Source organism: Pleuronectes platessa, chromosome 18, assembly GCF_947347685.1.
Source record: "Pleuronectes platessa chromosome 18, fPlePla1.1, whole genome shotgun sequence".
Lineage (NCBI taxonomy): Eukaryota > Metazoa > Chordata > Actinopteri > Pleuronectiformes > Pleuronectidae > Pleuronectes > Pleuronectes platessa.
This window is the reverse complement of record NC_070643.1, coordinates 22,866,243-22,888,742: the sequence shown is the minus strand read 5'-3', so window position 1 is coordinate 22,888,742 and position 22,500 is coordinate 22,866,243. Positions and strand designations below refer to the sequence as shown.

Genomic DNA, 22,500 nt, shown 5'->3' with positions numbered 1-22,500 from the left:
GGTCAGACTGTTTCTGCAGAACCGACATGATTCTATGGAGTTGCTGCCAACAGTGCGGCCTGCAGGTGGCGCTATTCTCGGGCTCTTATTCATTGTTGGTTTCTAATGTTGTGTTGTTACTGATCATCACACTCGATCTTCCAGTGGAGACTTCCTGTTCCTGGTCACATGGCAGTGAAGCAGGAAGTGTTCGGCGGGTGACTCACCGTCTCTCGGTCCATCAGCAGCACCTTCATCCCGGGGCCGCTGCTCTCCACCATCTTGGAGACGTACTGCTTCACCGCGAGACTCACGTTCATGGCGGCGGCTTCACGAAGCACCGACAGCTGCGGGTCAAGGTCCGGTTCGGTCCGGCTGTGTCCGGTCCGGGTCGGTCCGGGTCGGTCTGGTCCGGTCTAAGGTTTCTGGTAGTGTCGTTCACAACGAAAACAAGCTGCTGGTTGTTTCCGGGTCCATCACGTCCTGACGTCATACGCACGACCCCAACGTCAGTACGTAGTAAGCGTTTTTTTGGTGTATTTTCTCATCATTTATTTTAACATATATTTGACATAATTATAAAATATATTATTACCAGAATGTACAAATATATATATATATATTTAAAAAAGCTTATTATTATTATTAAAGCTTATTATTATTGTTGTTCTTTTAGTAATACTGTGCGTTTATGGTGTGTCACAGAAATATTGGAAAAAGGATTTGGAGACTTTCACGTCCTCTCAGGTCGGAAACACACAGGCTTGATTGTAAAGTGAGAGAGTTGCTGACGTCATCAATTACAAGTCAACTAATAAAGAATAAGTATTTAATGTGAACCTGTCAAATGTTACTTTTGTTATTCCCTCTTTGTCCAATACAGATGATGTATGACTAACATGCACATTTTTTAAATATGTCTGTCACGCCCAAAACTTTTATGTTGCTCTTTGTTATCATGTAAATATCATGAAGATGAGTCAGTGTTGTTTAAACACATTAATACATTTTGTCCACAGCCTTCATGTTTTTAACCCATTTTGATGCAAAAGCACACAGACGGAGGAACAACGCCTTCACAACTAAGGGCGAATCGGATCAAATGTTGTGTAAAGTATCTTCCCTATCTCTGAACCATTCAACTTATCACCTTCACACTTGTCATGTGTGTTATTAAGGGTCCAGGGAAATGTACTTTACTCATTGTTGTACACGTTATAATAATAAACTTGGATCAGAAACAGGTGACCAGCGCTCTGTGGCTGGAGCAGTGGGGCCTCATCCACCTCAGGGACTCTGGTTGGGACGGAGCCACTGAACTCATGTTGCCCATCTTTATTTATAGTTTAGGGTCTGAACGCAGAGTGAACATTAAAACCTTCATGATTCATTACAGGACTGTTGCATGCAGGGCGTTCCCAATAAACTGGAACAACACATTAGAAACACTGATGAATGTTCTTTTATAAACTGTGTAGTAACAATATTTTCCTCTGCAGTGAAATAAGATGGAAATAGAAATACCTCAGAATTTAACTTAATACAGTCTTAACATATTATTGTTAGTCACTTTGGATAAAGCGTCAGCTTAATTATATGTTAAAGGTCTTTATGAAATTAATAATCAATTTAATTTTTCACTCTGGATGAACTGTACATGTAGTTTTTGGACATTGAGCCGTGGATCAGGTCGAGCTGGTGAACACGTCAACGTGTCAGAGACTGAACAGAACCAGGGATCGGTTTGTCCTGTACAAGCTGTAATATTATTATCAATATTAGTAAGAATTTTATATGATACGTACATAAGATTTTGATGATAATCAAAAAATCCACTTAGCAATACAGGCCTGTTCAGGTAACTTATCATCAGCTTGATTTAGATGAATGTTAGCTTATCGGCTAGCTTCAGTTTTTATCAAATAAAGTTTCTATTTTTGCATTAGTGGAAATTTCGCAAATTAATTTTGAATCATTCCTAAAAATCCACAACTCCACTCAACTCAAAATGATGGAGGCTGTTATTTAATAATATATTTAAAATGCTTATCTAGCCGGTTAGCTGAGCCCTGAGCTAACCCATGCTATAGATGTGATGAACACACGGGAATTAGTACTTGAGCTGATCGTTACTTTATATATATATATATATATATATATATATATATACTTAGACAAAGGCAGCTAGCTAGCATCACAGCTATTACTATAAACATCAGTAACTAGTGTCTCACTGAACTTCAGCAGCAGCTGTTAGCATGTGTTCAGATGCTAATTAGCATCATGTAGCTGGATGTTATCGGGAAAGTGTTGATACTTTAGCGACGTTACTTAGCTTACTAGGCTATCATTAGCTAAGCCTAATTCATGCTCCACTATTATTGTTGTGAGGTGAAGCCCCGACCCGGGTCCGGCCCGGGTCCGGCGGAACCGACCCGGGTCACGCCAACTGGTTGTTAAAGTCTGACTTAAGTTCGGATCTATTTGTTGGGGATGGTTGACACGCTGCTGTGGTTCGGCTCGACCCGGGGATAAAACGCTGCTGAACGCAATTGAATTGACGTCACCTCTTGATAAATCTGCTAAAGGTAAATCTCAGATAACAACATGTTTATATTTTAAATGAGATACATATTTTGTTTATTCCCGTTTATTAAAAGTGACTTTTGGGCCAGCACGGGGAGATATCCATCCGCCGTGGTGTGGTGCATGTGTCCTCACTGCAGCCGGAGGCGGGGACGTAGCGGAGGAATACGAGGTGAGAGCCGTGATCAGTCCCAGCAGCCACAAACGGTGTGACCGGTGCTAGCAGCTAACTGCTAGCCCTCCTGTCTGCACTCATTCACTCACTAACTCTTTCAAAAATACAGTTAACGGGAGAATAAGTTCTCATTTGAAAGTCAAAGTCTCCGGATAAGGTAAGCGAGCACCCGCCTCACTTTTTATTCAGATATCATGCAGAGTTTTTTAAGTCACTCAGTTAGCTGCTGGGCTAGCCTGCTAGCATTGGTAGCTGGGTGGTAAAATGGCTGAGGGAGTGAGGGGGGGGGGGGTGTAGCTCAGCATCATGAAATAATCTCTCACAGTTTGTTTACATAATGTTGACATCATGTTGACATCGTGTTGACATCAGTAGACCAAATGTAAATATTGTTCATGCTAACATTGCTAGCCTGTCTGCTTTCATTAGCATGTTAGCTGGGATTGCTAACCGTTTAAAGGCAGTTGCTTGTTCTGCTCTGAGTCAGTTCATAGATTAATAATTCAAATGTAAAACTTTCAAACATTTAAGTTTTCAACATTTATTAAATTTGATCTTCTTTAAAGTCCAAGAGAAAACAGAGTCTTAGTGTTCACACAGCAGCTAGGCTAACTAAGAGCTAGCACCCAAACAAACGTGAAGTTTATCCATCAACTAATTCATTCTTAAGTGTGACTGTACATTATGGTTCTTTATATTCAGTAATGTCAGTTTTATTATGTTGGTCAATGACAATACACAGTCACTTATGATCTGTCAGGGATGAAGAGCAGCTGGAAACCAGTGAAACCAGTGTGATTTATAAATTCATGTATTAAAGGTCCAGTGTGTAAGATTTAGGTGAAAAGGATCTTTTGACAGAAATGTAATATAAAATAACCCTCTCGATGTTTTACTGACTGTATTAAGGGGATGAGGTGAGGGGGGGTTCAGCTGCCACTTCATGTCACTACATTCTACGCACTGCAACTTTAAGTCACTGGAGGTTCTGTCATTACATCTGGTTTGTTTTTGTATCATAGATAATAGTTGTTGACAATATATAACAAACAATGTATTAGGCTCATAGAACTCTACAGAAAATATCTTGATGTAAACTTCATCACAGAATAACAGTAAGTAGACGTGTCACATGTGGAGCTAGCCAACATTGGGAAAGACCAACCTGTCACCTGGTTTTTAATAATTTTTAATCATTTCCAACATCCAACATCCTCAAATACATCAAGAGACACAGCACCCGGGCATCTTTAAATGAGCTTGGACCCAGAAATGGATATCACGCGTCACAACTTACCTGAATAGTACGAGTCGCACGTTGATGTGTTCACACCAGTTGTGTCGCCCTCTGCAGGTGAGGAGGGGACCATGGAGGTGGAGCGAGCTGCAGGTGGAGACCTGCTGATGGAGTGTGATGAAGAGGAGCAGGAGGTTTGGCCTCGGACACAAGAGGCAATAAAAGAGAAGGATGAAGGTGAAGAGTTAAAATGGGCTGAGTTTGAATAGTGAGTGAATGGATCACATATTTAACCAAATTTATTTATGTTGTCTATTGTATTTACCAGATTTATTAGAATTAAAACTTTTTTCCACACAAATATCAAGAACAGGGTAAAAGACAATATTGTACAATATCTCGTCTCCTCCAAACACAAACTCATTACCACACCAGAGTAGTGTGGACATCAGGTGAATGAGTTTCAAACTAAACCGTGCTGTGTGGATGGAGCCTGAGTGATGGTGAACACCAGGGGGGGACACCAGGGGTGGACACCAGGGGTGGACACCAGGGGGGAACACCAGGGGTGGACACCAGGGGTGGACACCAGGGGTGGACACCAGGGGTGGACACCAGGGGTGAACGGGGCCTCAAACACGACTCTGTCTCTGCAGGTGTGAGGACTGTTGTCCGTCCCATGGAGCAGCAGCCAAAAGAACCCCCACCAGTCAGGATCGTTCCCATCACATTCCAACCAGTGAACACCTGCGGACCCACCACACTCAACCTCACAGAGATGGTAACAAAGTTTCTGACGAATCAGATTCAATTTTGTATCAGTGCTGTAGTCTGTGATTCAACGTGTGTGTGTGTGTGTGTGTGTGTGTGTGTGTGTGTGTGTGTGTGTGTGTGTGTGTGTGTGTGTGTGTGTGTGTGTGTGTGTGTGTGTGTGTGTGTGTGTGTGTGTGTGTGTGTGTGTGTGTGTGTGTGTGTAGCCTTCAGATGCTCCTCTGGACTTAACAATGAACGGTCAGATGCTTCCTCTGCTTCCTAAAGGTCAGTTCAGCTCAGTCTGTCTCCATCATGACAGGGAAGGTCGACAGATTCCGAACCAGTTAAACCAGGGGATCCATTGAGTCGGAGCAGAGACGTTAATTTATTTTACCTTCATGTTGATCCCTCAGGTAGCGGTGCAGAGCTGAAGCAGTATTCTCAGCCCAATGGTTCAGCCATCGGGTTCACCTCAGTAGAGATCCCCATCACTGTGACAGTCATCAGTCCTGCAGGAAGTCGTCACATCAACACGACCATCTCCCTGTTCTCCACCTCAAACACACGTCCAGCTCCAAAACCTGCTGCTGCTCCACCCGAACCGAAGGAAGGCTCCACCCCCATCATCACAGGTACGCCTCTCATCAGAAAGACGCAGTTTAGACACGACATGTTTTCTAACCTCCAAGTGTCTGTGGTGCAGGAGTGGTCTCAGGTGAAGCAGCCCAGACGGTTTTAAACAACCACAACGTGAACTTCAAATCCAGCTCGCTTCTGACAAACCTGAAGACCACACCCATCCTGTCACTCACCTCAACACAGACCACACAGCCAGCGTCAAAGAAGAAGAAGCCTCCTCCCATCTGCAGCCGACCTGCAGCTCCACTGAAGCTGCGACACAAAGGTTTGACTGAGTTTCTTTATTTTCTGTCAAGGAGCTGAGCTGCTTCTCATCCACCACCTGAACACACTCAGCACAGGGTCACCTGACCTCGACAGATGTGGACAGTTGTCTCATCTCCTGGAAACACATGAATGCTGCGATTTTCAAACCAGCTGTTTTGTTAATCTCACTCTGCTGACCAACATGGATTGTTTCTGTGATGATCACAATCTTATAGCATGTGTTCGGACTGGAGATAATTAAATATAAATAGATAAGTAGGACATTATATTTATAATGATTTTTACTTGAGTTGCCAATAGATTAATACACATAATCTATACAGATGTGATGGAGCAGAGTCTTACGCATCAACATAACGTTCACTACGTCATTCGTCCAACGCTCCTGCAACCTTTTAAAAAATAAACTGCATTCATTACACACATGTCCTATAACTACAGTTTCACCCTCAACCAAAAACTGTGACATCAAACATGTGTCGTCATCAGTTGGTAACTGTCATATGTTGATGTGTCAAAATGTTATAAACTTTAAAGACGTGTCATTGGATCAGTGGTGTCTGATGGGATATTTTCATCAGCACCGATACCTCAGTTAATATCAAAGTACCTTGTCTGTTGTACCAGCAGCAGAACAAACACGCAACCAACATTTATACAAAATAAAAACATAAATAACGTAAATAATAAATACACTCATGTAATGTTTTTTTTATATATTCAGGTTATTGTGTCTATGTTAACGTCTCTTATATCACTTTTAAACAGAAAATTACTATTATAAAGCATTCAAACCGTAAATTTCCAATCAACAAACCGAAGGAATTGTATTTTTGCTTGATTATTGACAATTCATCAAACATATAATCGGTTTTAGGATTACTGACAGTGATTATAATGGGGGGTCTGATGTGAATCTTTGGATTCTATTTAAAGTATTCAAACCATAGAGAATTATCATCATTATGTCACCTGCCTCATTTTACACAAACAGTCAATTCAGAATTTAGAAGAAAGTTGTGAGAGTTTGAAAGACGGTTGGAGGAAGTTTCTCGTCCTCTTTTATTTGTGAGATGAACCAGGTGTGTTTGTTTGCTCAGGTCAGCTGGCGCCACAGTCTCCTCCCGCCTGTACTGTCTGTTTGTCTCAGTACGGATTCATCCCGGAGCTCAGAGGATTCATGTGTGTAAGTGTTCAACCGCATCACAGACGTTCAGCTCCAGAGCTCTGAGAGCTTCAATCAGTTTCTATAGAAGGAGAATAAAGTGTCACGACCAGAATAACCTCTCCTCCTCTTCTTCTTCCTCCTCGTCTTCCCCCTTCTGCTTTTCTTCATCTTTCTCTTCCTTTCTAGCTGTGCAGCCCTGAGATTGCTCAGAGTCTCCTCCTCTGGAGGAACTTGAAGAGGAAGAATAAATCTCGCATGTGGAGCCGAGAGAAGAAGACAACGTCCCGAGTGTCCAGAGATTCTCAGAGCAGCAGTAGAGTTTCCAGGATGGGATCCAGACTTCCTGCTGTGAGTTTAAGCTGCTGACGCTCTTCATCTACTTCCTGTTTGCCTCCTTCAGTCTAACGTCTTCTCTCCTCTGCAGAGGACTCGCAGATCGTCTGATGACTTCCTGTCAGACCAGTTCACCAGCACCGCCCACCCCTCTGACCTCAGCAGCAGCCAGCAGGACCTATCTGAAGCCGCCCATGCCCCCCTTCAGGGGAAACTGGTGATACTGGTGGAAGATTTTTATTACGGCTCAGCAGCAGGAACAATCTCCACCAAACCCGAGCGGCATAGCAGAAAGTTCCCTGGACCGTACGGCTGCCTCCACTGTCCCATGACGCTGTGCAACAACCTGGAGTGAGACACGTGCACTCACTGAGTCCTGCCGTCAATTCTGTTCCTTCTAGAAACTTCTGCTGCTTCCAGACTCTCACGTGCCGAGTTGATACGAGACATTTATTTAGAAATTCATGTCTTTGTGTTTCAGACTCTCTGAAAACATCAAAATACATTTTCCATTTTATGGACAAAACCATAAAAAGATATAAATTTGCTTCACGTCTAAATTGCACCACAGATTAACTGAGGAAGGACAAAGAGCGTCTCATCCTGGTTTTCAGAGTTGAAGTCCTCCAGTAAAGAACTGTGTTTTATTTTGAAGGCTCAGACATTTTCTCCACTACTGCAGATCATGTTTTTACTGATATTTTATATTTTAATAGAAATCGCCTTCCAGTTTGTCAGAAAAGAATACGAAGTGAGTGTCGCTGTTTTTCTCAGGTTGATGAGACACATGCAGCAACACGTGATGTCTCAGGAGGACGGACACTCGATGTCCTCGTGTCCTCACTGCTTCCGTCACTTTCCATCTCCATTCAAACTGCACAGCCACCAGGAGGCTGTTCACTGTCAGTCTGACTCCACAGGTCTGTAGCTCACACACACTAACACACACACACTCTCACACACACACACACACACTCACACACTCACTCACACTCACACGTGACCTATACTTGACACCTGGAGTTGACAGCCAAGTCGTCTTGTTGCTGTGTGATGTGTAATCTTGAGTTATTTTATGTCAGTGTGTTGTTTCCTCATGCTGTGTGTCTGTTGTGTAGTTACGTGTAGAATCTGTGAGCTAGCGTTTGGCAGTGAACCAGTTTTCCTCCGGCACATGAAGAACACTCACAAACCAGGAGAGATGCCGTACGTCTGCCAGGTGAGACGACGACAACAACTGCTGCTCACACGTTTCCACCGTGGCTCTTTTTGACCTCTGACCTCTGGCTTCTCACCTGTGCTCAGGTGTGTGACTTCAGGTCGTCCTTCTACTCCGACGTGTGGTCGCACTTTCAGGAAGTTCATGCTGACACCAAGCACCTGCTCTGTCAGTACTGTCTGCGAGTCCTGCACAGTCACACCTGCTACCAGCTGCACTTTGCCCAACACCAGGTACACAGACACGCACTAAGATACACAGACAGACACACACACACACTTACAGACACACATTTACACACACACATACATACCCACACACACTCACTCACTCACACAGACACACACAGTCACACACGTCCTGTTGTGAACATGATATCTCAAGTCTGTCCTCAGGTAATTTCTTCACATTTTGACCAGTTGTCACTCAAAGATGAACTGATAAGAGGTCAGAGGTCACAGTGACCCAGAAGTTAGCTCAGATTTTCTCATTTTAAAGTGATTTAAGTATCATGAAGATACTCAACAGGATTTATATTGTGTAAACTGTAAAAGAAACGGTGTTTTAATGTTTTCGGCTCAAACTAACTTTTCTACAACTGTGTGTGTTTCAGAAGAAACACATGTTCAGCTGTGACAAGTGTCGTCTTAACTTCCTGTACATTAAAGAAAGGATGGAACACAAACTGTTGCATCACAAAACCCATGTCAGACCTCCGCAACTCACTGGACTCACGCCTGGAACCAAGGTAGACGTCACCTCGAGGTCACATGGTGTTATCTGACGTTGCTGTTTGTCTCAGAGCTGAACAACTCCTGTGTGTGTGTGTGTGTGTGTGTGTGTGTGTGTGTGTGTGTGTGTGTGTGTGTGTGTGTGTGTGTGTGTGTGTGTGTGTGTGTGTGTGTGTGTGTGTGTGTGTGTGTGTGTGTGTGTGTGTGTGTGTGTGTGTGTGTGTGTGTGTGTCTCTCTGCAGGTGACAGTGAGGACGTACTCTGTGGTTGAAGGAGCTGAGAGTGAAGAAGCGATAAAGAAAGCTGTCGTTCCATGCAAGGCAAGTCACTTCAGGCCGTTAACATGTGTCCAGATGTCATGTGATGACCTCCTGAGGCAGCAGGATTCAAACTGTTCATCACATTTCATCACCTCACACAACGCTGCAGGGTTCTGTCCTAAGAGATCAGGTCTTATCTGACATTTTGGTGGACTACACTACCCATAAGCCTCAGCTGCGGTTGCTGTGGAGCCTGGGACCATTCGTTCCTTTGTGTCAGAACTTATTCGAGCTTCATCTCTGAGATTAGCTGTTTCTCTGGGTTTCAGGTGGTAAACGTTGAACCCCCGCCGCCACAGGATGTTCCGAAGAGGAAACCAGTGGAGAGTCTGGGCCCCCTACTGGCCAACCTCAGGTACTGCGACGCACCTGTACAGTTTATATTCACATGATCAGATCGAAGCTTCGAGTCTTTGGATCAGTCAGAGGCTCCGACGACACTGATACACCTGAAAAATCATGTCACGTGACATTTTCACGTACACTGGTCATGTGATGTAAACAGGAAGTTGATTGTCTCCTCTGCAGCTGGTTGCTTAGTGTTACTGACAGGAAGTGTAACGGACAGGAAGTGTTAGCAACGCTTTGTGTTCAGCGCTGCTAGTCGAGTCATGTGACTGATGAGAACCAATCAGGAAGAGAACGTCTGAGTCATCGTTTACTAAAGTCTCAGTTTCTGTCCAGACTCGAACACAAACCAGAGTTTTCAAACTGATACCAGATCAGTTCACACGAGTCTCTGATTCAGACGCTGGAGAACTCCACCAGGCGTCAGTGTTAACGGATTCTGTGTCTGTGGTTCTGAGCTCACATTGTGATTTACACTGTTCCCTTGTCAGTTTCTAAATCTGCCCCTTCTCTCTCTCTCCGTTCCAGTACAGCAGCCGGTGTCTCTCGGCCTCTCCAGCACTGTGTCGAGTGTCTGTCTGTCGTTCACGACTTCAACTCTCACTTCCCGTCTGTGGTCCACTGCTCCTTCTGCAGGTTCCTCACGTGCTGCTCCACGTCGTACGCCAACCACATGATCAAGTACGTCTGGTCGTTAGCTTTAGCTCAACTGATCCTTACCTTTGTTATCTGACGTCTTTGTTATTTCAGCACAAACATAACTGACTTCGCTCCTTTCATGTGTAATGTACATGTTTTTGACATGACGTCATTCTCATGAAGGAATCGAACCGGTTCACACATGTAACATGATCTTTTCTGGTCTGAGCTTGAATAAACTGTTGTGTGATTGTGTTGATGTGATGTTTTCACAGTAACCATTCAGCCTCCAGGGGGCACCCCAAGTACGAGAGCCTGTTCCTGTCAGGCCCACGGTAACAAGCCACCGCCGTTTATCACCTTCACTTCCTGTTTGTGATGAACAGAAGTCAGTGTCTCTTCACGTATCAGATATCAGAACAAGTGACTGTGTGAGTGTGTGTTTCAGGTTGTCTCACAGGTTGGAGTGTGTGTCATGTTCCCTCTGCTCCGACAGAGGAGACGTGATGGCCAATCACCTGATAGAGAGACCTGACCATGACTGCAGAGAACACACAGGTAACACACACACACAGGTAACACACACACACAGGTAACACACACACACACAAAGTGACTGTGCGAACATAATTAGATTCCTTTCACTTTACCTTATTTAAACCTACTAGTTTATTTCTAGAATTTGATATTCATAGAATTTTCAAATTAATGTCAGTTTAAATCAAAGTTTAAGCTTCAGCACAACATCGGGAACCAGACTCCAGCAGGTGGCACCAGAGTGAAACACAGCAAACAGTTGAGTGTTCAAATCGTTTGTTTCAGATCTGAACGTTGATGGAGCTCAGCAGACACACAACTTCCCCCCCTCTCCTCACAGTGTGACCTCACCAGGTGTTCAGCGCCATGGGGCGTTTATCCCCATCCACCTCCTGCCTGTCAGTAAGACCTCCACCCAGCTGGAGGTCAAACCTCTCACCTCCCCCTCACCCCTGTCCTCTCCACCTGCCATGACCATCACGTTCCTGGGGCTCCGCCCACGACCTGAGCAGGTGAGGAGGACGCTGCTGAAGCTGCAGATGTGAGAGCTGCATGGTCTCTGTTGGCATAACTTCCTGTTTTACCTCCAATCTCTCCCTGTTTGGGCCCTAGCCTCCGGCCGCCCCTCTGTCCCTCTCCCAGCTGGCAGAAGTCCTCTCCTCTCTCTGTCACGGCGTCTCTCAGGCACCGTGGCGCTGCAAGACGTCTGTGCTACGGATCTGCTCCTGGACTCGGCAGCTGGAGCGAGGGCTGTGGGCCAGGAAGTGGTGCGGGAAGACGGAGAAGTTGGCAGAAAGTTTGTTGCTCTGGAGAGAGCAGCAGTTGGTCGTGAGTGAAGACGTCTTGCTGCAGAGGGCCAGGGGGATTCTGGGAGAGGACAGTCCACTGATCGACTGTTACAACTGGACTGTGGACTTCATGCTGAGATATGATGCCGGTCGGCAGGCCAGCAGCCAGACCGTGCTGCCGAGGAGAATCCAGAAGAAAATCCACACATTCATACAATCGCTACGAACACAGGTCAGCTTTCATTCATGTCAACAGAAGAGTGTTTTAGACACGAACACAAGATGTGAATCTGAAACTTCCTCCTCTGTGTCTTCAGTGGTTTCTTATGTGTAACTTCACCACTTGATGTCTCTAGATATCCTGCCTTTCACTTTACGCAGGTCCACTTGTGTTCGTCCACATATAGGACACCTGATGATGTCACTAACTCCTTCACACTGAGCTTGTAACCTAACGTTGGTATTCTGTTGTCTGTGACATTTAACCACGTCTCTTTGTTCTGCTGCAGATTCACAGTAAAGCTCTTCCTCTTCACTCCGTCGGATGCATGGATGAGTTCTCCATCTTCATCGACTCGGACTCCTTCCACGACCAGAACCAGTTGGCCTTCCAGCTGTGTGGTTCCCCTGGAGACTCGCCTCTTTTTGACATCGTCCTCTGCGCTGTGTCCAATGGGACCATCTTGACCCCCCTGGTGTTCTTCAGGGGAACTACATCACATGTTCCTGAAGGGTTCCCTGATAACGTTCTGCTGGAGGCTCGACAGGAAGGCTTCACCGACCAGGAGCGTCTGCACATCTGGGTCAACAAGGTCCAAGAAAGGAGCTCATACTGAGCCTTTACACATAAACCTAACAATAATAATAATAATAACAAATATTATCATTGTTAACTATTATTATTATGATTGCAGTTATTTGTCTTTTCCAAATGCTTTGTCTTCAGTCACATCTGTCATCAAAGACTTGTTATTATTTTCATCCAAACTTCCTCCACCCATCATCTTGCTCAACCGTCTCCTGTCTGTACCTGTGTAGGTGTGGCGCCCCCATTTGGCATCCTTAGGGGGTGACAGTGAGTCTGTCCTCATGGTGGACGTCCATCGAGGTCACCTGACCAACCAGTTCAGAGACGACCTCTCCTCCATCTCTACAGATTCCTTTGTCATCCCATCAGGATGCTGCTGTCGTCTGCAGCCGCTTGACGTCTGTGTGACGCCGGTACTCAGGGACTTTCTGCAGGTACTGTCCTCTGACTCCTCTGACTCCTCCCACTCCTCCCACTCCTCTGACTCCTCTGACTCCTCTGACTCCTCCCACTCCTCCCACTCCTCCCACTCCTCCCACTCCTCTGACTCCTCTGGATCCTCTGACTCCTCTGACTCACCTCACTCCTCTGACTCCTCCCACTCCTCTGACTCCTCTGACTCCTCCCACTCCTCTGACTCCTCCCACTCACCTGACTCCTCCCACTCCTCTGGATCCTCTGACTCCTCTGACTCCCCTCACTCCTCTGACACACCTCCCACTCCCCCCATTCCTCCCACTCCTCTGACTCCTCCCACTCCCCCCCCCACTCATCTGACTCCTCCCACTCCCCCCCCCCACTCCTCTGACTCCTCCCACTCCCCCCCCCCCACTCCTCTGACTCCTCCCACTCCTCTGCCTCAGTTGTTGATGATGTGACTCTGACGTTGGGACGTTGTCCTCCAGGTGCGTTGGACCCAGCTGGTGTCCCAGGGGGGTCTGGACGGTCTCGGTCTGGATCAGCTCGCTCTCACTCTCAGCTGTTGGCTCAGTGAAGTTTGTACGACTCTGAACTCAGAGACAAACGTCCTCCGCAGGTCAGAACTTCTTCTTCTTCTTCTTCTTCTTCTTCTTCGTGGAGGCGGCAGACACGTGTCCTCATGACATGCGTTACTTTTAGAACCTCACTGTGGCTATGGTTGTATTTTTTAATGAGAATCGTTCCTTGTGACCAGTTGAGTGATTTGAGTTTTTCTTCTTCTATGGTAATAACGTTCTGTGTCGCCATGTTAACTCCTCAGGTCGTTCAAGTCGGTGTGTGACCTGCAGCAGGTGGAGGATCGAGGTGAGGCAGCGAGGATGATTAAAGTCCTGAATGAGGCTCTCATCCAGCCGCTGGAGACACCTGGACCTGGACCTGGACCTGGACCGGGACCGGGACCGGGACCTGGACCTGGACCGGGACCTGGAACAGAGCTGGAGCTGGTGATGGAGGAGGAGAAACAGGAGGAGAAGATGGAGAGTAGAGAGGAAGTGGAGAACTAAGAGCAGAGTTTATAGCTGAGGTTGGTCCTGGTCCTCCTCCTCCTTCTTCTTCTTTTGCACCATTAATACAAGCTGCTGCTGCCCCCCCCCCCTCCCCCCCTGTCTGCTGCCGGTTTTTATATCATCAAACATGAAATGACAGAAACCATCTTTGACAAACGTTTATTTAACGTTTATCTGCTAACATGGAGGATCTGGCTTCAGTTGGATATTATCTAGGATTCATCGGAGAGAAAGAGATTTAGATTTATTGAACTAGAGGAAGACGTCTGATGTCGACTCACTGAAGTTTCCAAATGTTAATTCAGTTTAACTTTAATATATTTTTCTATTGTGTCCATTGACCCATAAAGATTTTGTTTTATACTTTTCTGCTCGTCGTCCCCTTCTTATGAACACGATACGTTAAGAGAATTTCTTCATATTCAGAAACTTTCAGGTGAAAGTTGATGTGTTGGTTGAGGGTCAAAGGTCACGGTGACCTCATGTTCAGTGTCACATTCATTCATCACATTTTTAATCACTTTACATTTCTTTATTTTGTAAGTTTCTCTTTTTCAGTCTGTGATGACGCATAAAAGAGAGTCTCACACACACACAGTCCCCACACGGAGCCTAAAACCAGCAGGTGTCTCTCACACAGTTCAGCCACTGTCACAGTTAAATTTAGAAACCATGAGAACAACACAACTTTCCCAGCATGCCCTGGGGCAAGGCAGCGCCCCCCCGAGGACGTGTCCATCAGCTGGGAGTTGCATGATGAATTCAGGACGATTTGACCTCCACATCCTCACATGTATATAGAGACGTGTGTGTGTGTGTGTGTGTGTGTGTGTGTGTGTGTGTGTGTGTGTGTGTGTGTGTGTGTGTGTGTGTGTGTGTGTGTGTGTGTGTGTGTGTGTGTGTGTGTGTGTGTGTGTGTGTGTGTGTGTGTGTGTGTGTGTGTGTGAGTCTGAACGTGATTCTAATCTGGGGATTTATGTGATGAATGACTGTGTCTGTTTCCCACGATGCATTTCACCATGTGTATTTTGTCTTGTTTCATGTTGTGTCTTTTCTCTTTGTCGTCCTGTGGTGACTGTGGTGAACTCAGGGTTGAAACCTCTTCATCACAATGTGAAGCAGCTTTAAGTATAAACACAAATTAAACATTTGGGTGAAGGACGAGTCTTTTCTCCTGTTGCTGACAACACAGACCTTGGATCTGTTGAGACGGACGTGAGGATTACAGCAGATTACAGCCGCAGCTCCTCGGAGCTCAGACGTTTGTTCAGATTAATCACTGAGTGAAAAGTGTGTTTTATGTCGTCAGCTGTGATTACAGGAGATTATCAGAGGTTTGATCGCCCACAGTCTCTTCCACAGATTAGAGGGGGAAATAAAAACTGTTTCACAGTGACAGAGCGACAGAAATTCTTAGTTACAGTATAATAATATATAGTAAGTAATATCAATTTAATGTACACAGAGTATCCAAAGTGAAAGTACCTGTTATGTAGAAGAGTGAAGGAAAGTACTCACTTTTTAAACTAAAACAAAAACAAAACTTAGTTTTTGTTCCAAATTATTTTACTTTATTGTCAGATACATTTGATGTTAAATAGCACGAAATACAAATACCTGGATAAAGTTAAATTACATATATATTGTGATCAGATTACAGTAAGTGAGTACATATATTTATATAGAAAATCCTTTCAGAATAAAAGCAGGAGGGGACTTAGTAGCTTAGCATTACCTTTGTTAATGTCTGTTACCACTTACAGGCGCCATCACTATGCTAACGCTACTCAGAAGAGATGCTAATGCCCGCTGTCATGCACGACGTCTCCAGCTGTTACCACACATCTGCAGCTGCAGGAGAACTGAGGCTAATTCACACAACTATACTTTCATTTTCTTTTTTTATTTGAAATGTTTCATTTTAAATTGACTTCTTTTGAAATGGTTATATTTAAAATGTTTATACTTTACATGTATCACTACAAATAAATAAATCTAAGGTGGAAGAATGAAAACACTCGGAAACAAGATGAGACCGAAGATCAAGACGAGCGTGAACCAACAACTTAACAAAGACGAGTCGAGGGTCAAAGGTCAAACATCAGAAATCAAGCTGAAACAAGGAGCATCATTTCAAAATAAAACAGGAAACAGAACACTGAAATAAAAACAACTAAACACAAGGAGAAACAAGGTAAATGTCCCTAAACAGAAAATCAGGACCAGAAGACTCAATAGTTCCTTTATTTTCAATTGGAAATGTTTTAGTTTCAAATGTGTGGATGAAGCTTCGACCTTTATTCTCTTTCCCCAAATTAGATGTGTCATCACTGCTGAAGTCAGCAGGGGGCGTGTCTCCCTGTGAACTCCATTGTGAACAGTAGAAACTGGAAATAGGACGAAGCCTCTATTGTTTGACTTCCAGCTGTGACACAGGAAGCTGCAGATGTTTGAGAGCGTGTGAACTGAATCACACCTTGAGCACACTTTGTAATCATGTAGAGCCCACCTGATTGGTCAATGATTGAAGGGTGGAGCTCCGAGTGTGAGCAGGTGTTGGAGGGCGTGGTCCGTCTGTTTATTGATGATCAATTATAGATTAAAGGTCATAGGTTATAGATTATAGTAACTGTAGCTCTCTCTCTCTCTCTCTCTCTCTCTCTCTCTCTCTCTCTCTCTCTCTTCATGGGAAAAAACTTGGCAGGAACACCAGAATGACTCCCTCCCACCTCTCTCTCTCTCTCTCTCTCTCTCTCTTTCTCTCTGTGTGTTCATTCAGAACTCAGTTGATGAGGACATCACATGTCTGTCTCTGTCTCTGTCTCTCACTCATTAACTCTCTCTACATTGAGTCATGTCCAGTCTCAGTTTTCTTTCTGTGTATTTGAGCGGAGCCTCAATGATCCTGCTGCTGACGGCTGGTGAGTCTCAAACACTGTGTGTGTGTGTGTGTGTGTGTGTGTGTGTGTGTGTGTGTTTTGCAGCTGTTTAATTCCTGTTCTTTGTGTAGTATGTAGTAATAACATTCACATTAGTTGTAGATGAAGTTATGAATGGATTTGACAACAAACACACACGTGCAGAAACATCACACTGTGAAGCCCTCAGCTCCTGTTGGACACTTCGCTCGTCCTCTGATTGGTCAGTGATGGTCCTCTCTCTGATTGGTTCTCCTGTGAAGTGTAACTAGGCACCTCTTTCACTTCGGTAGTGTTCCTATACTTATACCTGTTTGAGGGTTGAGACCTGGTCGGTGGGTTAGGGTTAGGTTTGGATGGTTAAGGTCGGGGGGGAGAGGCTAGAGAATGTATTATGTCAATGAGTGTCCTCACTAAGACAGAAGTACAAACGTGTGTGTGTGGAACAGCTGGTTTTTGTAAAGTTTTTCTGGATCATGGGACTTTAAACAACCCCCCCCCCCCCCCCCCCCCCACACACACACACACACACTGTAACTGACCCCCCACAGCTTTGATTTTCTTCACTTCCTTTGACTCTCTCGGTCCTCTGTCCTTTCTCCTCCTCCTCTATTCTTTTCCTCTTCAGCTTTGTCTTCTTCACTTTCTTCCTCTGGAGAGATAGTCCCGCCCACATTGTCTCTGAGTGTGTGTGTGTGTGTGTGTGTGTGTGTGTGTGTGTCACCTGGTTTTCATTTCCTCCACGGATGTGATTGACAGGTTGTTAGTGATGACACTTCCTGTTTGGTAACAAGTGAAATCCAACCCCCTCATTTCCCATATTGTGTGTGTGTGTGTGTGTGTGTGTGTGTGTGTGTTTGTGTATGTGTGTGTTTGTGCGTGTGCTCGTTTCAAATATCTGTAGGCGGAGTTTGTCCCATTGTGTTTTCCATCAGTTTGTAATTGTAACAATAATGTTACAGAATCACACAGACTTCTTACTCTCGTTTGCACTCGTTTACACTCGTTTACATTCCTGCAGACGGAGTCCTATTAAAGGTAACGAGGTCGTATAATTTTTACGACCCTTTCCCACAGAATCTCACATTAGTTACAGTTACAGTTACATTTTTTACGTGTGTGTGTCTGTGTGTGTGTGTACTTTGTTTTACAATGTGTTTGACCTGTTTTATGCTAACCGTAGAGGGAATGCTAATTTATTCATCAAATTCTGGTTCTGTTTGAATTCCTCCTCGACACCCACACACCCGTTCCAGTTAGCCACAGAGCTAATGTGTTGCTAACAAGCAGTCACGACTTTAAGGCACTTTCACAGCTCAAAGTGCTAAGCTACAGTTAGCCTAGCTTAGCAGAATGGCGTGAAGCAGGAGGACACTGCATTAGCTCCATCCAACATGAAGGTGTGTTGTGTCCTCAGTGTCTCAGGCTCAGGACTACGACTTCACTCCTGCTCCGGACTACGACTCGGACTACAACGCCACCTTCGAGTACAGCTTCTACAGTAAGAGCCTCGTTGTGTCTCCAGCAGTGAAGTGTGCAGCTCGTTGTGTTCTTCTCTCTGCAGACTTGTATTTACACTGTGACATCGCACACGGCAGCAAACGTCTGGGACCAGATTTCACAGTAAAGTTCAATAGAATGAATTGTTCTAAAAGAGTCAGTGTCAAATAAAAACAAAGCTCTGGATCTGGGTGATGTGATGTTTGCAGGTTCCTCAGGTTCCTCAGGTTCCTCAGGTTCCTCAGGTTTCTCTCTGTTCTCAGGCAACAGCAGCAGTGAGGACCTGGAGAAGTTCAGTGAACCGTTCATCGAGAGCGACGACGTCCCGAACAGCTCATCACTTCCTGTTCCTCCAGTAAGTAACCACACATTCATTTATAAAGGTAAATAATGATCTTACACTGAAATATTCTATTAAAGGTCAAATTAAACTCAGCAATGTTTTCCAATTAAACAGTTAAAGAGGGTCAGGCTTAAGGTTAAGGTTAAGGTTAAGGTTAGGCTTAAGGTTAAGGTTATTTTAGGCTTAAGGTTAACCCTAACCCGAAACCTCTTCGAACTCCGATTCGCTGAAATGAAACCAGAGTCAAACGTCAGATGGAATTCAGAGACCTGATGTTTGATCGTCTCCTGGATTTAATATAGAAATTAATATCTGGACCAATCAGTGACAGCTACTCGTTTAGAGAGCCAACCTTCTCATCAGACGTTTCTCCTGCTGAACTCACAACGTCTGAAAGAAGAAGAACACTTTGACTTTCAAATAACTATGAATGACACATTGTTATTTAAATCAATGTGAAAGAATGAATGTTAAATACTTTCACACATCGACACACAAACACTGGAGTCATGTGTACTTTTAAAAGTAGAGAGAGCCTCTCTCCACCAGTGACACCGGACCTGTCCAACACACAGCCTGAAACCATGCATGTTGCCCGTCAGTCTGAAGAACACGTGTTCGATTCCCAGACGAGCTGCCACCAAACCCCCCCGACAGCGCAGTGGAGCAGTCCAGCCTTACACACACATCTGATTCGCCAACTTTTCCCCATTGCTAGTTTTTCACTTGCAATGATAAAGTTCATTAAAACCAGAGCAAAAGAAGAGGAAGAGGGGGAAGTGGGGGAAGAAGAGGAAGAAGAGGAAGAAGAGGAAGAGCAGAAGAAGGGGAAGAAGAGGAAGAAGAAGAGGAAGAAGAGGAAGAGCAGAAGAAGAGGAAGAGCAGAAGAAGGGGAAGAGGAGGAAGAAGAGGAAAACCAGAAGAAGAAGTGAAGAGGAGGAAGAAGAGGAAGAAGAGGAAGAAGAGGAAGAAGAGGAAGAAGAGGAAGAAGAGGAAGAAGAGGAAGAGCAAAATAAGAGGAAGAGGAGGAAGAAGAGGAAGAGGAAGAAGAGGAAGAGCAAAAGAAGAGGAAGAGGAAGAACAGGAAAAACAGGCAGAAGAGGAATAGGAGAAAGAAGAGGAAGAAGAGGAAGAAGAGGAAGAGGCGGAAGAAGAGGAAGAGGAGGAAGAAGAGGAAGAGGAAGAAGAGGAGGAAGAAGAGGAAGAACAGGCAGAAGAGGAATAGGAGTCAGAAGAGGAAGAATAGGAAGAAGAGGAAGACGCGGAAGAAGAGGAAGAGGAAGAAGAGGAAGAAGAAGTGAAGAGGAGGAAGAAGAGGAAAAGGAGGAAGAAGAGGAAGAAGAGGAAGAGGAAGAAGAGGAAGAGCAGGAAGAACAGGCAGAAGAGGAATAGGAGTCAGAAGAGGAAGAATAGGAAGAAGAGGAAGATGCGGAAGAAGAGGAAGAAGAGGAAGAAGAAGTGAAGAGGAGGAAGAAGAGGAAAAGGAGGAAGGAGAGGAAGAGCAGGAAGAACAGGCAGAAGAGGAATAGGAGAAAGAAGAGGAAGAATAGGAAGAAGAGGAAAAGGAGGAAGAGAAGGAAGAAGAGGAAGAGGAGGAAGAAGAGGAGGAGGACGAAGAAGAGGAAGAGGAGGAAGAGGAGAAAAAAGAGAAAGAAGAGGAAGAAGAGAAAGAAGAGGAAGAGGAGGAAGAGGAGGAAGAGGAGGAAGAGCAAGTAGAAGAAGAAGTGAAGAAGAAGTGAAGAAGAGGAAGAGGAAGAACAGGAAGAAGAAGAAGAAATGAAGAGGAGGAAGAAGAGGAAGAAGAGGAAGAAGTGGAAGAAGAGGAAGAGGAGGAAGAAGAGGAAGAGGAGGAAGAAGAGGAAAAGGAGGAAGGGGAAGAGGAAGAGGAAGAGGAAGAGGAAGAAGATGTGAAGAAGAGGAAGAAGAGGAAGAAGAGGAAGAAGAAGAAGTGAAGAGGAGGAAGAAGTGGAAGAAGAGGAAGAGGAGGAAGAGGAGGAAGAGGAGGCAGAAGAAGAGGAAGAAGAGGAAGAAGTGAAGAAGAGGAAGAAGAAGAGGAAGAAGAAGAAGTGAAGAGGAGGAAGAAGAGGAAGAAGAAGAAGAAGTGAAGAGGAGGAAGAAGAGGAAGAGGAGGAAGAAGAAGAAGAAGTGAAGAAGAGGAAGAGAAGGAAGAGGAGGAAGAGGAGGGAGAAGAAGAGCCTCAGTCTCACAGAACAACTCACTTTGTTATTTTTCACAAAATCAAATCCACATAAAGCTCAGAGACTTTTGTTTTTTTAATCTCTAGAAAAGGTGACATGAACTCTTAAACATTATTGCGTGTGTTTGTGTTTGTGTGTTTATCCGATGATGTGTGTGTGTCTGCAGGCCATCAGGACACTCTTCTGGACCCTGATGATCATGATCAGTGTGAATCTGCAGCAGCTACAACACACACTATGAGAGACACACTCAGCAGGTCACACACACACACACACAAACACACACACACACACAAACACACACATGATAAACAGTGATGTCAGAGGTCGTTAAAATGAAGAATCTGGGAGAGACACTTTGGTTAATTCATATTTAAATAATTCATAAACTGTATTTTTATATAAAAAAGAAATTGGATTCACATAGTGGAAAGTTTAATATGAAAAATACATTTAAATTATAATTAAATTACACAGAGTTTAATTGAATCTGCAGAAGAGTTTAAATTTAAATGAAGCAACAGTAAAACAATGATCTTTGACTCCTGAGCGCCACCATGTGGAGGCTTCATGTGTTTACATTAGTTAGCAGGTTATGTTGTTAGTTGGTTAGTTCACAGGTTTATATTGAAACTAGTGAGCAGGTCACAGTGAAGTGAAGTTCCTGTGAATCAGCAGCCGGAGTCTCTGAAGACAAATCCATGAAACCAGTTCCATGAAGCATCTGTAGAAACAAGGAGCACTGGTTCCATCAGCTGTACATCCAACCTTAGAGAAAACCAGTAAAGAGATCCGACCAGAACACGACTGTCTGAGGACCAAGGCCTGGAGGCCGTCTGAAGATCTGTCACACACATCACATGACATGGGACACATGAGTTTCTTCTTTAGAATAATGTGATAATCTAACTTTACACTGAATCCACTGCGACTGGGTTTGACATGTTCTGATGAAACCAGTTCCTCACGGGCCTCGACCTGATGATGAGGTTCTCAACGTGTTTCTGTTTCTTCTGCTTTTCAGTCCAATCAGACCGGAGGTGGGAGGATCCTGGTGGAGCTCAGCCAATCACAGACCTTTATCAGAATGTTTCTGATAAATATGAAAACTTAATCACATGTTTTCACAGCTTATCACTTTTTTATTTGAGGCAGTACTGATTTAAGTATTAATATTCATACATAATAGGAATGAGCTTCCATGTTTATATTTTCTGAGGATAAATATCTAATAAACCTGACGGGGAAACGAACCATCGAATCTAAATGTGTTGAAACCAGCAGCACTCTGGAAACCAGCAGCACTGTGGAAACCAGCAGCACTGTGGAAACCAGCAGCACTGTGGAAACCAGCAGCACTCTGGAAACCAGCAGCACTGTGGAAACCAGCAGCACTGTGGAAACCAGCAGCACTCTGGAAACCAGCAGCACTGTGGAAACCAGCAGCACTGTGGAAACCAGCAGAACTCTGGAAACCAGCAGCACTGTGGAAACCAGCAGCACTGTGGAAACCAGCAGAACTCTGGA

At 44.6% G+C, this 22,500-nt stretch overlaps 2 protein-coding genes across 3 annotated transcripts in view; one reads left to right on the top strand and one right to left on the bottom strand.

Annotated features, from left to right (window-relative positions):
* Positions 1-456, bottom strand: part of vps45 (vacuolar protein sorting 45 homolog) — a 7,863-nt gene extending 7,407 nt beyond the window's left edge. The window contains exon 1 of the mRNA XM_053447347.1: positions 207-456. Within this exon, the coding sequence (XP_053303322.1) occupies positions 207-299 (93 nt within the window). The 5' untranslated portion in view covers positions 300-456. The remainder of the gene's footprint in view (positions 1-206) is intronic.
* Positions 457-16,761: 16,305 nt separating this feature from the next.
* The window catches only part of si:ch211-191i18.2 (uncharacterized protein LOC564095 homolog), a 6,035-nt gene continuing 296 nt past the window's right edge, over positions 16,762-22,500 (top strand). Inside the window, exons 1-5 of one of the 2 annotated variants that reach the window (XM_053447386.1) lie at positions 16,765-16,935; positions 18,350-18,433; positions 18,696-18,787; positions 21,140-21,230; positions 21,998-22,500. The exon at positions 21,998-22,500 is cut by the window's right edge and continues 296 nt beyond it. In XM_053447386.1, the coding sequence (XP_053303361.1) occupies positions 16,869-16,935; positions 18,350-18,433; positions 18,696-18,787; positions 21,140-21,214 (318 nt within the window). In that variant the 5' untranslated portion in view covers positions 16,765-16,868 and the 3' untranslated portion in view covers positions 21,215-21,230; positions 21,998-22,500. Of the gene's footprint in view, positions 16,936-18,349; positions 18,434-18,695; positions 18,788-21,139; positions 21,231-21,997 lie in introns of both variants that reach the window. The other variant, XM_053447384.1, reaches the window with a different exon arrangement.